This window comes from Rhinoderma darwinii, chromosome 10 (genome assembly GCF_050947455.1).
Source record: "Rhinoderma darwinii isolate aRhiDar2 chromosome 10, aRhiDar2.hap1, whole genome shotgun sequence".
NCBI classification, from domain to species: domain Eukaryota; kingdom Metazoa; phylum Chordata; class Amphibia; order Anura; family Rhinodermatidae; genus Rhinoderma; species Rhinoderma darwinii.
The window spans coordinates 71,556,410-71,574,023 of record NC_134696.1 but is presented as its reverse complement, the minus strand read 5'-3'; the positions used below and the strand labels follow the sequence as shown (position 1 = coordinate 71,574,023).

The 17,614-nt window shown below is 41.6% G+C and overlaps 1 protein-coding gene across 5 annotated transcripts in view; it reads right to left on the bottom strand.

Annotated features, from left to right (window-relative positions):
• The window catches only part of LOC142661486 (carbonic anhydrase-related protein 10-like), a 676,742-nt gene that overhangs the window by 79,653 nt on the left and 579,475 nt on the right, over positions 1-17,614 (bottom strand). For all 5 annotated transcript variants that reach the window (XM_075838886.1, XM_075838887.1, XM_075838889.1 and 2 more), the window contains one exon: positions 4,123-4,288. In XM_075838886.1, coding sequence (XP_075695001.1) covers positions 4,123-4,288 — 166 coding nt within the window. The remainder of the gene's footprint in view (positions 1-4,122; positions 4,289-17,614) is intronic.

Here is a 17,614-nt window from a genome sequence, read left to right as displayed (position 1 = left end):
AATAGTTTGGAAGAGAGTTCTTGATTCAATGTGTTGACGCCCAGGGTTGTCTCTCCAACCAAACCTAGGTGCTGGGGTTTTTTGGCTTGTGAGGACACAGATGCACAACATGGCCAGCGAGGCTGCAATATAAACAAAGTCCAGAGGTGTGCCTGCGCTGTTTCTCCTGGACCGAAAATTTAGGTCGGTCTACTTGCATCGGGACCTTGGGCAAAGCAATCGAAGCAGGCAAGAGGGGTTGCTGAAAGTTGGGCGTCAGTCTAGGGCACCGACGCCCCTGACGAACCTCGTGAGATCTCTTCCTCAGCCTTATGTCTACCCGAGTGGCAAGCAGAATCAAGTGGTCCAAGGCAGAAGGCAGGTCTCGAGCAGCCAGGCCATGGCAATAGGATGCCACGAAGGCCTCATTGTTCCAGGATAGCTCTCCTGCCAGAGTCCGGAACTGAGTCGTATACTCGCCCACGGAGGTGTCCTCTTGGCGAAGGTTGAAGATGGCAGTTGCCGCCGATGAGACTCGCCTAGGCTTCTCAAAAACAGTTCGGAATATTCACATGAACTCCTGGAAATCTTGGGTCTCGGGTCCCTGACGTTCCCAGATCGGATTAGCCCAGGGCCTTGCCAGTCAGGAGGGATATGATGAATGCGTTCTTGGCTCCATCCGACGGAAATGCTCGAGAGTGCAGGGTAAAATGAATGTGGCATTGGTCTAGAAACCCCCAACAAGCACTGGCGTCTCCATCGAACCGAGAGGGCAATGGCAGCGAGACCCGAGGATCCGGACAGGAACTGCCAGGAGGAGTAACAGGGGGATCGGCTTGAAGGACTTGCATAGAGGCGGGAAGAGAAGCAACTAGCGTCCCTAGCTGCTGCGCCATACAGTCCACTGCCACAAGGAGCTGATCCTGCCTAGCTCGGAGATCCAGCAGGTCCACCTGCATGGCTTGGGAGGGTGCCAAGCCCTTGAATTGACCAGCGGAGTCCATGGCCAGAGCGTACTGTCACAATCCGGGGTGTGGACCCACTGGGCCGTACCGCGTAGCGGGATGGCAGCTGGCCAAACAGGTAAGTACAGAGTTCAAATAGTTCAGCGAGGGTACCTGAGGCAATCGTAGACAGTAGTGAGGCAGGCACGTCCAAGACCGGGCGACGGGAAGACATCAGGTGAGGCATAGCAAATCAAGCGTAGACTATAGCACAGCACGGCAACAGCACAGCACGGCACTAGGACTGGGTAGCACGGAAACAGGATACGGGATACAGGAACAAGGTACACTGTGAAACTGGAAGTCACTGGGAGACCATAAGCACGACAAACTTTGGGTAACAAACAACGCTCTGGCAAAGAGCAAGAGGGAAGAGCCCTTTTTATAGCCCAGGGCATCCTGGGCTATATTGCAGACTTCCTTAAAAAATGCACGCACTGGCCCTTTAAGACCGTGCACGCGCGGGCGCGCGCACCGGCTGGAGACACTCGGAGTCCGGAAGTGAGTGCCGGCACCTCACAGGAGGACGACGACGCTGCAAGCAGGTAAGATATCCTTGGCCACGGCCGTCGGGTATTAAGGCAGAAAAACGGACCGTGGCCATAGACGTTACAATAACACCTAAAACTTTGCAATCAACATGCTCAAAATACCCCTAGATGAATACCATAGGGGGTGTAGTTTCCAAAATGGGGCCACTTTTGGGGGGTTTCCACTGTTTTGGTCCCTCCAGTGCGTTGCAAACGCGACATGGCACCGAAAACCATTCCAGCAAAATCTGCGCTCCAAAATCCAAATGGTGCTCCTTCCCTTCTGAGCTCTGGCGTGGGTCTAAACAGCAGTTTATTACCACATATGGGGTATTGCCATAATTGGAAGAAATTGCTTTACAAATGTTGGAGTGCTTTTTCTCCTTTATTTCCTGCAAAAATTAGAAAATTCTATGTTTTTTCAGAAAAAAATTAGATTTTTATCTTCACAGACTAATTCCAATAAATGTAGCAATAAAACTGTTGGGTCAAAATGCTAACTATACCCCTAGAAAAATTCCTTGGGGGGGGTAGTTTCCAAAATGGGGTCACTTTTGGGGGGTTTTCCCTGTTTTGGTCCCTTCAGTGCGTTGCAAACACGACATGGCAGCATAAACCATTCCAGCAAAATCTGTGCTCCAAAATCCAAATTGTGCTCCTTCCCTTCTGAGCTCTTGCGTGGGTCTAAACAGCAGTTTATTACCACATATGGGGTATTGCCATAATCGGGAGAAATTGCTTCACAAATGTTGGGGTGATTTTTCTCCTTTATTCCTTGTAAAAATTAGAAAAATCTATATTTTTTCAGAAAAAAGTAGATTTTCATCTCCACAGACTAATTCCAATAAATGAAAAACACTGAGAACAAACGGAGTCATGCACTATTGTAATAAAGTTTGCCAATGGCATAGAAAAATAAATTTTATTAGGACAATACATGGAGTTAAAAAAGACTACAAATCCGAAGACTGTACTAGTTCTGCAGTTGCTCCCAGTGGTCCTTCAGATGTGTTCGAGGTGAAGGAGATACTGGATTATACAAGAGTAGGAGATAGGACATTCTATTTAGTGGACTGAAGAGGGTTTGGTTCTGAGGAGAGGTCTTTGGAGCCAGAAGAGAACCTTAATACCCCTACTCTCATTAAAAAATTCCTCTCACGCTCTGGACCCAAGAAAAGGGGCGTAAGGGGATGTACTGTAATGGCCGCGGACCTCCGCCTTCACTTACCCCTCGACAACAGCGACCGCAGACCTCTGTCTTCTTGCCAGCATCTCCCTTTCAGAAGACGCCAGCATACGCGGCGACTCTGCTCTGAAGCGTCCTCTAGGGTGCGCGCACGCTCGTTCCCAGCCTTAAAGGCACATGCAAACTATTAGCAATTATTCCCAGATCACCCTGGACTATAAAAGGGGCTCTGCCCTTTCACTCCTTACCTGAGCATTGTTGTGTATTCCCATGTTAGCCTTAGCAAATGGTCCCTTAATGTTATCCTGTTCCCAGTGTTTCGTATCCTGCTTCCTGTATCCTGTATCCCGTGCTGTGTTTGCTCCTGTTTTTTATCCAGTGTTGGAGTCGTGTTGTGTCATCTGCCATGTCTGTGTAATACACCACATCTGGTGTCATCTGCCATGCCTGCTGTAATACACCCTGTCTGGTGTCATCTGCCACGCCTGCTGTAATACACCACATCAGGTGTCATCTGTCATGCCTGCTGTATATATCACGTTTGGTATTATCCACCACGTCTGGCGTCATCTGCCACATCAAGTTCCATCCTTGCCAAAGCCTCTGCTACTATCTGTACTCTTACAGGTACTATTGTACTAAGGACTTTGCATAGACTTTTGTTTGGCCAGCTGCTATTCCGCTACGGTGGTGTGACCTAGTGGGTCCACATACCCACAGATTTTGGCATTCATTTTGTAGGACCTATAGAGAAGAGATCCCTTACCGCCCACTGAAGTAGGGAATGTAGCCATTCTAGGCTGGGGCCTTCTCTCTAGGGGTTCTATAGCAGCCACATGGACTGCCCATTTGATTACCAGATATGATCACTAAACATCTTGGAACCAGATGCAATACAACCAGGGCAATAGTTCACTAAGTAACAACATTAAAGCAAAGGATCACTATGTTTGGATTGTACCATAAATTTCAATGTATGGAACATTTCCAATGACGAGATATAAAGTCACTAAGTTTGGATGCTTTATAAAGCACAACAGCCTATTCAATTAGTCAATTGTCAGGGGTGCAATATCACAAACCCCAACAGCCATTATCTTCTGGAATTTAATATACTAGACAAGTTGCACTACCTGCTGTAAATCATACAACAATGGCCTCCTTATGTAAATACAAAATACCAATACGTCTAAGTAACACAAACATTTTCACCAAACCTTGGCTGCTGCTCTAATTCTTAGTTACTAATAAATTGCTTTTTTTTTAACGTTTTATTCGCCACCTATGGAGGAGTCACCTCACATAACATATTAGAGAAATGCACAATTAACATTTTCCTAATACATTATATAAGGTTTATGGATTACCATTCTTTTTTCTTATCTTTACAAACTCTATTTAAATATATCGAATTTGCCCATACCATGAAGTTTGTAGTTTGCTCCTTTACATTTTCGTCCGGGTATGCGGAAATCGAGATTTCCTCTCAATCCTAGATGGAAAAGTGGTTGCACTGGGCGGAAGTTGTCACTCATACTTTGGAAGATCTGTGATGGTTGATTCTGGCTCAGAAGACGTAAGGAGTGCATCTTTATGTAAAAAGAAAAATATATAAGAAATTATTAACTGAATTAAAACAAAGATAAGCACATTATGCAGTTATTTAGGTTTTGTTAAATTACATATCAGTGGAAATTGTCCATTCACTTGTTTTATATGTAGATTCAAACCATGTTATATTATAGTAGGCTTTGTCAAATGTTAATCAACTATGGATACACTAAATAAAATCGTGGCTCAGAGTTTGCCCCTAAATGGAACTTTTTGACTGACTACTCATTATAAAAGAGTATATAGTATGTACGGGCTTTAACAACTGTATAATTTGTCATTTACAGCCGCACAATACTTGTCTCTATGTCAGGGGTTAGGAGCTTTAATAAACAAGTAATCTCTGTATAATAAAAATTTTATTTAAGTTTCTAATATACTCCATGTTTGAATTTGTCCCCCTTCCTCACCTTCCTCATCATCCTCAACAACATACTTATTAATATACAGATGGTAAAAACCTATCCTCAGACCGATATGCAGTTACATGATTAAGACATTCCAAGCACTGTCCAAAAGATCAGGGAACATTTACTACATGTGGAAAGGCGATTCAGACATCAGTATAATAAATTATTATTTACAGTTAAAGCAGTCAAACTGTAAAATACCTTACCACAAGAGGTATTTATGACAGATAGAATGACAGAACTAAGAAAAAATTCTAGATGCTTATCTAAATGGGATTGAAGGTTATAAATTAGCCTGCAGGACTCCGTTGACCTTGCTCTGTTTTGGCCTTGCTAAATTAAGTGGCTTGTGGATCAAGTGGAGTTACTAAACTGGAGTTAAAAAGAGGAGTTAAAGTCTGTGTAAGTACTCTTCTTTTCTTTTACTTTTTCAATTGTTCACAGTTTTCTTGTAACTGGGATAATGGATAGCAAGATTGGAGGTTTTCTTCAGTGCACAGTTTGCCATATGTATGCACGACTGGAGCGGAGTTCCAGGGTGAATAATTCTGTTGCAGATGTGAGTATGTTGGTCACCTGGAAGCTTTTAGCAAACCGAGCAATACTCCCAGATATACCAGTAGGTTCTAGTGACTGATAGATTAAACCAAAAAAGAAGAGAATGTCACGACCATGTAATTGAAAAAATACAAAAAAATCCTTTATTAATGTCAATTGAACACATGCAAGCAGACAAAACTAGACAAGATAAAATAGCATAACCTCGCAGGATAAAAAGATGGAATCCGAACACTAAAGCAGCAGAATACCCAGATACTAATCCGGTCACAAGATCACCCAAAAATGCTAAAGTGCATGGATAGTGGATTTTTAAAACAGGTAATAAGTATAGAACATTTGCACAGATTGATATAAAGACATAAATGAATATAGGTACAATCCAAAAAATCACGTTTAAACAGCAGTATACCTACACCTGCAAAATACGGGAATAACCGGGAGTTCAGCAGCGTGGACCGCTGCTGAACCCGATGCGCGTTTCGCTGATGCTTCGTCAGGGGTTGGTGTTCAATTCAATGAAATGGCAGCCCTAGCAGATACTAATCTCCCTAACAGCCGGGAGAGCAGCACAGCTAGTAGTCGGCGTGATGGTAATGCAGGTAAGGCAAGACAATTAGTAGTTGTAGGGGATTCTATAATCAGGAGGACGGATAGAATAATTTGCCGCCAAGACCGCCTCAACGAAATGGTTTGCTGTCTTCCTGGTGCCAGGGTTCGGCATTAGGTGGAATCGGTGGATAAATTACTGGGAGGGGCTGGTGATGATCCAGCTGTCGTGGTCCATGTGGGTACCAACAATAGAATACATGGTAGGTGGAGGAGCCTTAAGAATAATTTTAAAGAACTAGGCTACTAGCTAAAGGGAACGACCTCCAAGGTAGTATTCTCAGGAATACTACCAGTGTGATGCACATAGTTACATAGTTAGTACGGCTGAAAAAAGACATGTCCATCAAGTTCAACCAAGGGACGGGAAAAGGGAAGGAAAAATTTCTACACATAGGAGCGAATATTTTTTTGTTCTAGGAAATTATCTAACCCTTTTTAAAAGCCATCTCCTGTCCCTGCTGTGACCAGCTCCTGCGGTAGGCTATTCCATAGATTCACAGTTCTCACGGTAAAGAAGGCTTGTCGCCTCTGCAGCTTGAACCTTTTTTTCTCCAGATGGAGGGAGTGCCCCCTTGTTTTTTGAGGGGGTTTTACAAGGAACAGGATTTCACAATATATTTATATAAGTTAATCATGTCCCCCCTTAGTCGTCTTTTTTCAAGGCTAAATAGGTTTAATTCTTTCAATCTTTCCTCATAACTTAAATTCTCCATGCTCCTAATTAGCTTCGTTGCTCTTCTTTGTATTTTTTCCAACTCCAGGGCATCCTTTCTATGAACTGGAGCCCAGAACTGAACTGCATATTCTAGATGAGGCCTCACTAATGCTTTGTAAAGTGGCAATATTACATCCCTGTCCCGTGAGTCCATGCCTTTTTTAATACACGACAATATCCTGCTGGCCTTTGAAGCAGCTGATTGACACTGCATGCTGTTATTGAGTTTATGATTTACCCCCCCAAACCATGATTGGCCACCCCCAAACCAGACTGCATCCTGGACTACAATAGGTACATGGGAGGGGTGGACTTGTAAGATCAAGCCCTGAAGCCCTACAGCGCCATGCGGTGTGGTATAAGAAGCTGGCCGGGCACATCATACAGATGGCATTGTACAATGCGTACGTGCTACGTCGATGTGCAGGCCAGACGGGAACTTTCCTGGAATTTCAAGAGGTGATTATCAAGAACCTAATCTTTAGGGACCAAGAAGGGGGGGCACCCAGTACTTCTGGAAGCGAGGCCACACGCATCGTACCAGGGCAACACTTTCCAGGAGAAGTTCCCCAAACTGGCAAGAAGGGAAAAAGTCAAAAGAGGTGCAAAGTCTGCTATAAGAGGGAGATAAGGGATGACACAATATATCAATGTGACACGTGTCCCGAATAACCAGAGCTCGGATAGGTTTAAGCATTCCGACGTTATCACCACATAAAGTGAAATATGTCAGATTTAAAAAATGGGCTCTGAACCTTAAGGCCAAAACAAGGCCGCATCCTTAAGGGGTTAATGATATAGAGGATGGGATTAATAGCACTATTTCTATTTTTGCAGATGATACCAAGCTTTATAGTATTGTTCAGTCTATGGAAGATGTTCGTAAATTGCAGGCGGACTTGTGCATCCACTTGGCAAATGAGGCTTAAAGGAACAGTGTCATCACAAATAATTTTTTTATATGTTAAAGATGTTAGTGCTTTAATAAAAACGTTTATTTTCATTTGTGTGTTTGTGTTTTACTGTTTCTTATTTTTACACTTTTTCTTCCCTATGGGGGCTGCCATTTTTTGTTCCATTTCTGTGTGTGTCGATTAACGACACACACAGACATGGAATACGGCAGCCACAGTCCCATAGGGACTGCGAACGGCTCCCGTCCCATTGACTGCCGTGTACGGCGTCTGTGTGGGAACTGCGCATGCGCCGCTCCCACACAGTCCTATTCGAAATTGGCGCCGTCCGGCGCCATTTTCCTGTGGACCGGAAGTCGCGGCCGGACAGTAATATTACTACTTCCGGTCGCGGCTTCCGGACTTGTGCACATGGAACAGCGGCAGCAAAGGGAGCGGACGGGCCGGAGGGAGCCGCGGCGGCAGGAGCAGGTAAGAGATTTCAATGTATGTTAGTGTTTGTGTGTGTTTACTACTGTATGTAAACCTACTACACTGTGGGTTACCTCAAAAAATGGCGACACACAGTGTAGGAGGTTAAACCTTTCAAACCCCTCGTTTATCCCGGCACTAGCCAGGATAAAGGAGGGGGGGATGCTGAGATCTCACTAGAGCGAGGGCTTTTAACCCAATGTTGCAATGCTGCAATTTTGGGAACTAGCTCCATCTAGTGACCAAAAATGGGTAGTATTATAAATTAGAAAAAATTTATAATATTTCCTGACTCGCGAAAAAAATAAAAAAAATTTGAACAATGTTTAATCACCCACACACTAAATGTTTAATTTTTTTTAAAAAAACATGTTTTTCTGGCAACACATTCCCTTTAATGTAGATAAATGTAAAGTTATGCATCTGAGTACCAACAACCTGCATGCATCATATGTCCTAGGGGAGCTATATTGGGAGAGTCACTTGTTGAGAAGGATCTGGGTGTACTTGTAGATCATAAACTAAATAACAGCATGCAATGTCAGTCAGCTGCTTCAAAGGCCAGCAAGATATTGTCGTATATTAAGAGGCATGGACTCACGGGACATGGATGTAATATTACCACTTTACAAAGCATTAGTGAGGCCTCATCTAGAATATGCAGTCCAGTTCTGGGCTCCAGTTCATAGAAAGGATGCCCTGGAGTTGGAAAAATACAAAGAAGTGCAACAAAGCTAATTAGGGGCATGGAGAATCTAAGTTATGAGGAAAGATTAAAATAATTAAACCTATTTAGCTTTGAAAAGAGACGACTAAGGGGGGACATGATTAACTTATATAAATATATTAATGACACATTCAAAAAAATATGGTGAAATCCTGTTCCATGTAAAACCCCCTCAAAAAATAAGGGGGCACTCCCTCCGCCTGGAGAAAGAAAGGTTCAACCTGCGGAGGCGACAAGCCTTCTTTACTGTGAGAACTGTGAATCTATGGAATAGTCACCGCAGGAGCCGTCACAGCAGGGACAGTAGATGGCTTTAAAAAAGGCTTAGATCATTTCCTAGAACCAAAAAATATTAGCTGCTATGTGTAGAAATTTTTACATTCCCTTTTCCTGTCCCTTGGTTGAACTTGATGCACATGTGTCTTCATTCAACCGTACTAACTATGTAAATAATAACATGGAATCCTATAGTGCTAATGGCCGTTCTAGATACGGGAGCTAATGCTGCTGCTAGAAGCAAGATAGCTAATACAAGTGATTTAGAAAAACTTTTAGGGTATGTTCAGATGCTGATTAAAAAACGTCTGGAAATACAGAGCTGTTTTCAAGGGAAAACAGCTGCTGATTTTCAGCCGTTTTTGAAGCAAACTTGGGTTTTTCACAGCGTTTTTTACGGCTGTTTTTGGAGCTGTTTTAGTATAGAGTCAATGAAAAACTGCTCCAAAAACGGCTCCAGAAGTGACATGCACTTCTTTTTCATGGGCGTTTTTAAATGGCTCATCGGAACAGAACGACGTTTTTCCCATTGAAATCAATGGGCAGATGTTTGGAGGCGTTCTGCTTCCGTCCGTTTACGGCCCCAAAAACGGCCGAAACTAAGCCGTGTAAACATACTCCTGCACTATAATTGTTTTTCACTGAAAGTGAAGGCACACTTTGTGTGATGAATAAAATATAATTGATATGAGAAAGGTTCATTTTGAATGTGCTCTTCAACCCAAAAAACTAGGTAACAATGTTATAAACCCTCAGTCAATACCAAAGTTATGTCAGGAAAGGTTTTCAACCTCTGAATGTAAATAAGAGCTCTACTCCTGACGAAGCTGCACTGGGAGGCAGCAAAACGTGTGAGGCAGATTCCAGGCTGCAGTCCTCTCAAGTCATGTACACTGCTGCATATATTTAGTATATATCTACATATAGTATATTATTTTTCTTTTACTTTTGTCTATATCTATTTTTTTTTGTATACCCTCTCGGTCCAAAAAAATACTTTTTTCTTGGAACTTTTACAGGTACTCATGATGTCACATTGTTGAATTAAATGTTTTCCCTAGGTGCTCACACATAGTACTTTGGTTCTTTTGCACTTTTTGTATTTTGCAGTGTGTTAAAAATTTAGAGGGACCATTTGGATATATGTGATTGTTTATTATATTGCTGTATTTATACCACTAGACCTATAATTTAGTTTGTTGCTATTATAGATGCTTATGCAGCGTTTATACTTTGTTGACCCATGTATATAGTGACATCTTATCAAGGGTAATTTGTGCAGTAGGACCTGTACTACACTACATTGGCTTGCTTTTTGTGTCTTCTTTTAGATGTTTTTAACCTTTTGAATCAAATTAAATTTGTATTCTCATTATTTTTGGTTGTGCGCTTTTCAATAATGGACTTTCTGTCCTTCGTATTTCATATGAGTGCACATTTTATGCACCCCTATTTAAGCATTTTATATCCATTGGTGCCCTTACATCACATTCTCATGAATCCATTGATGCTCATCACAACAGCTTAGCTCATATACATATTCTAGTTTCTATGTGGCCCTCTACCACATAGAAGGACCCCAGTCTTATAGATGGAGCATAATAGTTGGTTTGGTCCTGGTAGAGATGATGCATTAGGGCCCAAGAGCTTCAAGGTACTCCTCTGTATATATGGTTTAAATATTTAATATTCTGTAAATACATGTAAAATCTTTACAACTTCTCTATTAAAACTCAACATAACAGACACGTCAAGAACAGTTTAATGAAAGTAAAAAATATTTTCGCATGAATAAATGTCAGTGTAGTATGTATTGTAACTGGAGCAGCTGATTTGTTATAGCGCTATACTGTATGTCCTTTACATCCTGATCTACTTTTGACCTATAAGCATCGGGTGATTAGTGGCATGATCCATCTTCATGAATTCTCAATATTTTTTTTTTATTAATATAAAACAATATTCCTGCAGATGCATTAACTAAAATAATGACATTTTTGAATAATGTACACACACACTAAATGACCCCTACATTTTCGATCTGGATTCTTTTCTTTTCCCTAAAAAGTATCCCTGAGCTACTGACAGTCTTTTTCTTGCTCTTCTGCATGATAATGAAATTTTGAAAAAACAATTCTGTACACATGAGTTTGTATGCAACAAAATCATGAAGCATCATCTTATTATTCTTTCTCCCAGACACTGCAGAAGGGTGAATAACAAGCAGCAAATCTGCCATCTATTTCCCGGCTTAGCAACACAAAAGCCCAGGGGTGAAATTCTCTCAAATGAAGTACAGATTCTATATTGAGCCACCGCCAGTGAATTACAGCAGTCAGGTTGATTGTAGATTCAGTGCGCCACATTGCTATTTACTAATGACATAACTACTGACAGCTTAGAATTCTGTCTTCACTTCTATCACTATGTTAACTATGCATATTCCTGTAATTCTGCAATATTTTTTTTACAACATAACCAAAATAGTTCTATGAATGTTGCCTGTTTACCATATTCACACAGCTACAGTTAATGCAAAATTGTTATGTATTTTTCCTAAACTGCACATAGTTACATGAAAATAAAACAGATTCGGTATCTTCTGCATGCCCCTAGAATTTTTGCTTAGTGAGGTGCTTTTATTATATTTATGCCATTTCTATGGTACTGACATTTTTTTTTATGTCTATTCAGTAATAGTATAACATTTGCTTTCACTATGGTAACTGTGGTTACTAACATTTAGAGTTTATAAAAGTATTACAGGTGCAAGAGGTGGAACCTAGCTGTAAAGCAGCGGAGTCTAAATAGGATGTGTATTAAATCTCGCTTTTGGCTCAAACATTCAACTAGAAAGTCATGCTGAACATAGCGAGGGTTTTCAGCATTTTCCATGCTTGGCAAGTTTTCCCTGTGTCTATTCCTCCTGCATGCTGTATAATTGTATGCTTTCATACAGATGCTGATACAGAATAAACCTACTTTATGGCCCCAGGCACTAGTCAAGCTAGCTCCCATATAACTTGCTAATCTGCAAGATTTTATATTTACTAGAATCATGTAACCAATGTATGTGTTTTATTCCTTTTTCAAGAAAACACACAGATGCAGCATTAATAATATATACATTGTATTCCAATAAATAATATAATTTGGGATTGTTTAATAGATATTAAAATCTCCATATGCGATTATATATGGTGTTCCCTGGGTTTATGTAAGGCCACAAAAAGTCTCTCAGTAGTTTAAAACATCACTGCATCTCATATACTGTTTTCAGCGAAAAAGTCGAAGAGTGGTGATTTTCGTCGGCACTGCCCATAAACCACGATGGTTAGACTAAGTTCACACTTGTGTTGTATGATCCGTTACTCTAATCCATTTTTAGCTCAGAAAAAGGATAAAAATTGATCCGTTTAAAAATCACACTGAAATCAAAATAACGAATGCAAACGGATTACAATCCTATTTATACTTTTTACATAGACACCAATGATAAAAATAATCCATTCGTGAGACATTCGTTTTTTTAACGGAGAAAAAAGTCCTAAAAACGGATGACTAACATAATGGATGCGAATGGACACTAACGGATGTAATTAAAAATCCCATTGGTTTCAATGGGATTTTTAACGTATCCGTTTTTATCCTTATTCTGATCTACAAACGGATCAGTGTACATCTTATGCAATACAAGTGCGAACTTAGCCTTACAGAGTTTTATAAAATATAATTAAATTATTTATATTTATTAAAAAATGATATGCATGTGCTTCTGGGTTGGATAATTTAATATTGGTGTATAAGCCTGAGGAAGGGGTTGGTCTAACCCCAAAACGAGTACAATGTACTTTTTTATTTTTTTAATCTACACCAAATCAATTATTTATAATTTAGAAAAGTCTGTAACCACTGCAGTTTATGGGCATGAAAATCTGCACTCTTCTTTATCTCTGAAAACATTTGTTGTGACTGGCCCCAACTGACACCTGTTTGAGGGGAAGCTTGGCTGCAGCCCTTCTATTGGAAAGATTACAAAGCAAACAGGAGTTGTGCCCTTAAAGGGGTTGTCCGACAACAGAAAGTGTTCCTAATTCGCTAGGAAATGTAAAATGAAGACTATAACTAATATACTTTTACTTTCGATACTTCACGGATGTCCAGATTCCCCTTCCTGTAATGTGGTTCTGGATGTGGAGCTTCTCTCCTTAGCTCTGACTTGCTGACACAGCTTCAGGATGTAAGGGCCCCCCCCCCCCTCACCATGTGTCGACGACATGATGAAGGGGCTGGCTGGCTGCCTGGCTCAGTTCATTAGATAAGCCCGCCACTTCTCTGTCACAGCTAATACACAACAGCTTTATGTTCAGTGTGCAATTGTTCTTTATTATATGATAGCCCCCCCCCCCCCTTGACTATCATCACGGAGCTATCTGTCTTCAGTGTGAGCCATCTTTATTATTATTGCGGTGTATGGCTCACACTGAAAGCAGATAGCCCCGTGCTGATAGTTGCCGTCAGGCTCACTCACCTCCTGATGGGCGCAGCCATGGGTCTGTGAGCGCTGGTCCCCATCTCCTCCTTAGGAGACACCGACGCTCACTTCCGCTTTTCTTGGCCGGGTCCCGTAGGGAGCGCGTGCACGCTAGTGCTTGCCCTTAAAGGGCCAGTGCTCGCACCTGAGTTAAAGTGCCAAATTAGCCCATGAGCACCCTGGACTATAAGAGGGGCCCAGCCCCTTCCTGCCTTGCCTGAGCTTTGTTGTCGTTACCCTAGTTTGTCTCTGCAAATGGTCTCCTAGTGTCTTCCAGTTCCCTGTCTTTCCCATTCCTGCTACCTGTAACCTGTATCCCGTGCTATCCTGGTCAAGTGTCATATTGAGTTGGAGTCATGCTGTGCTGTGTACCACGACTGTCCTGTTACACCACGCCTGGTATACGCCTGCTGCCAAAGTCTCTTTTGAGCCTGCCTCGCTACTGTCTGAGCTACCACAGGTACACCTATAACTCCTGTTGGCCAGCTGTCATACCGTTAAGGCGGTACGGCTCAGTGGGTCCATGTACCCAACGTGACAATAGTCAAAGGGGAAAAGTGAGATAACAGATTAGGAGAGCAGGATGACAAGGAACAATTGCAGACTGGACATAAAGCTATTTGCTATAAAGCTGTATAACTTTTTGCACCTCACTAGACAATTTAATAAATGTTTATAAAACTGTGTGGCTTGGTGCAAAATATTGGTCTAAAGTAAGTCGATTAAAAGGTGGCATAATCATACAGCTTGCATCACTGTGGTAAATTTGGCACATCTGTCTGTCTTGTCTAGTCTTAGGCCTCATTCACACGACAGGGTCCGAGTGTCGGCCGGGAAAATCGTCCGTTTTTGGCTGATTTTCCCGGCCGGTTTGCATCCATTCCGATTCCGCATTCTGTGCTGTGAGGAGGAGGAGAGAGCGACGGTAGACCCGGCCATCACTCGGGACACATTCCGGTGATGGCCGTGTATTACCCGGCCCCATAGACTTCTATGGGAGCAGGGCGGCCGGGTACCCGGCCGAAAATAGGGCATGTCCCATTTTTTGACGGCCGGTTTTCCCGGCTCGTCAAAAAATCGGTCGTTTGAATAGCCCCATTAGGGGTCTATTGTTCCTAATGCAGCCGGGTGACGGCCGATTTATGAACGGCCGTCACCCGGCCGGGAAACCCTGTCGTGTGAATTCCGCCTTAAGCTATCTAAATCTGCCCCTATGTGTTTGTGAAAGTGATTAAAATGTTTAAATGATTCCATTTTGCATAGACTCCATCTTGTATGGTGGTGACACTTTTGGATAGTTGGAATCTATCTTGTGGCCTGAAGGAGACATTTTGAGATTAATAAGTTATGATTGCTATCAAGCTACAATATCTATGTCAGCAGTTGTCTTGAAACAATTCTATGTTATGTGTTCTCGAGTTGAATGTTTTTATTATTTTTATGTGATAAGGAGCCAATCATCCTTGAGAGTCTGGAGAAGGGCCATGTTTACCATAAGGGAGGGGTCATTCTACTCTTAGCCTTGGAGAAGAGGTTTGTTTAACCCCTTAACCTCTTAAGGACGCAGCCTTGTTTTGGCCTTAAGGCTCAGAGCCCATTTTTCAAATCTGACATATTTCACTTTATGTGGTAATAACGTCAGAATGCTTAAACCTATCCAAGCGATTCTGAGAATGTTTTCTCGTGACACATTGGGCTTTATGTTAGTGGTAAAATTTGGACGATATATTCAATGTTTATTGGTGAAAAATTGCAAAATTTAGAGAAAATGTATAAAAAATAGCATTTTTCAGAATTTAAATGCATCTGCTTGTAAAACAGACGGTTATACCACGCAAAATAGTTACTAGTTCACATTTCCCATATGTCTACTTTAGATTGGCATCATTTTTTGAACATTCTTTTATTTTTCTTGGACGTTACAAGGCTTAGAACATAAACAGCAATTTCTCATATTTTTAAGAAAATTTCAAAAGCCTTTTTTTTAAGGTACCTCTTCAGTTCCGAAGTGGCTTTGAGGGGCCTATGTATTAGAAACCCCCATAAAACACCACATTTTGAAAGCTAGACCCCTCAAAGTATTCAAAACAGCATTTAGAAAGGTTATTTAACCATTTAGGCATTTCACAGAAATTAAAGCAAAGTAGAGGTGAAATTTGCACATTTAATTTTTCCTGCTGAATTTCAATAGTATTAATTTTTTTTCTGTAACACAGAAAGTTTTACCAGAGAAACACAACTAAATATGTATTGCCCAGATTCTTCAGTTTTTAGAAATTTCCGACATGTGTTTCTAGTGCGCTCGTGGACTAAAACACAAGCCACAGAAGCAAAGAAGCACCTAGTGCATTTTGGGGCCTCTTTTTATTAGAATATATTATAGGCAGCATGCTAGGTTTGAAGAGGTGTTGAGGTGCCAAAACAGTAGGAATCCCCCAAAAGTGACCCCATTTCGGAAACTACACCCCTCAAGGAATTGATTTATGGTTGTTGTTACCATTTTGACCCCATAGTTTTTAAACAGCACGTATTTGAATTGGGCTGTGAAATTAAAAAAATGTAATTTTTTCCAATAAGATGTCATTTTTGATAAAAATTTCTTATTTTCACAGGGAACAAAATACACCATTTTGTTGCCCAATTTCTCCTGAGTTCAGGAATACCCCATTTGTGGCGAAAAACTGCAGTTTGAGCCCATGGGAGGGCTCAGAAGGGAAGGAGCGCTGTGTGTTCTTTGGAGTGCAGATTTTGCTGGATTGGTTTTCGGGTTCCATGTCGCATTTGCAGAGCCCCAGAGGTATCAAAGCAATGGAAACCCACCAGAAGTGACCCCATTTTGGAAACTACACCCCTCAAGGAATTAATTTATGGTTGTTGTTACCATTTTGACACCATAGTTTTTTCACAGCACCTATTTGAATTGGGCTGTGAAATTAAAAAAATGAATTTTTTTCCAAAAAGATGTCATTTTTTATCAAAATTTCTTATTTTCACAGGGAACAAAATATACCATTTTGTTGCCCAATTTCTCCTGAGTTCAGGAATACCCCATTTGTGGCGAAAAATTGACGTTTGAGCCCATGGGAGGCCTCAGAAGGGAAGGAGCGCTGTGTGTTCTTTGGAGTGCAGATTTTGCTGGATTGGTTTTCGGGTGCCATGTCGCATTTGCAGAGCCCCAGAGGTATCAAAGCAATGGAAACCCATCAGAAGTGACCCCATTTTGGAAACTACACCCCTCAAGGAATTAATTGATGGGAAATGTGACCATTTAGACCCCATAGTTTCTTCACAGAATGTATTTGAATTGGGCTGGGAATTTAAAAAAATATAATTTTTTCCAATAATATGTAGTTTTAGCTCAAAGTATCTTATTTTCACAAGAAATAAAATACCCCATTTTGATGCCCAATTTGTCCTGAGTGCGGAAATGCCCAATTTGTGGTGATAAACTGACGTTTGGGCCCATGGGAGGGCTCAGAAGGAAAGGACCACCATTTGGCCTACTGGGGATTTTCTGGTGAGAAGTCATGTATGCAGAAGCCCCTGAGGTACCAGTACAGTTGAAACCTTTGAGAAGTGACCCCGTTTTAAAAACTACACCCCTCAAGGCATTCATCTAGATGTGTAGTGAGCATTTTTACCGGGACATACACCCCATAAACTGTAATGTGGGTTCTCACGGGTATGGCAATACCCTCAATGTGGCTGTTATCAGCTGCCTGGGCATACGGCAGGGCTCAGAAAGGAAAGATGAGGGGGATAAGATGTGCGGAGTACATCAGGGTAAGTAAAACTGGGGTAGATTAAAAATCAAGGAATGTATGATACATTTTGAAGCACTCTTTGATACGGAGCCTTAGTTTTTCGGGACACGTGTCACATTGATATATTATGTCCTCCCTTATCCCCCTCTTATAGCAGACTTTGTACCTCTTTTGACTTTTTCCTTTCTTGCCAGTTTGGGGAACTTCTCCTGGAAAGTGCTGCCCTGGTACGATGCATGTGGCCCCGCTTCCAGAAGTACTGGATGCCCCCCCTTTTTGATAACCACCTTTTGAAATTCCAGGAAAGTTCCCGTCTGGCCTGC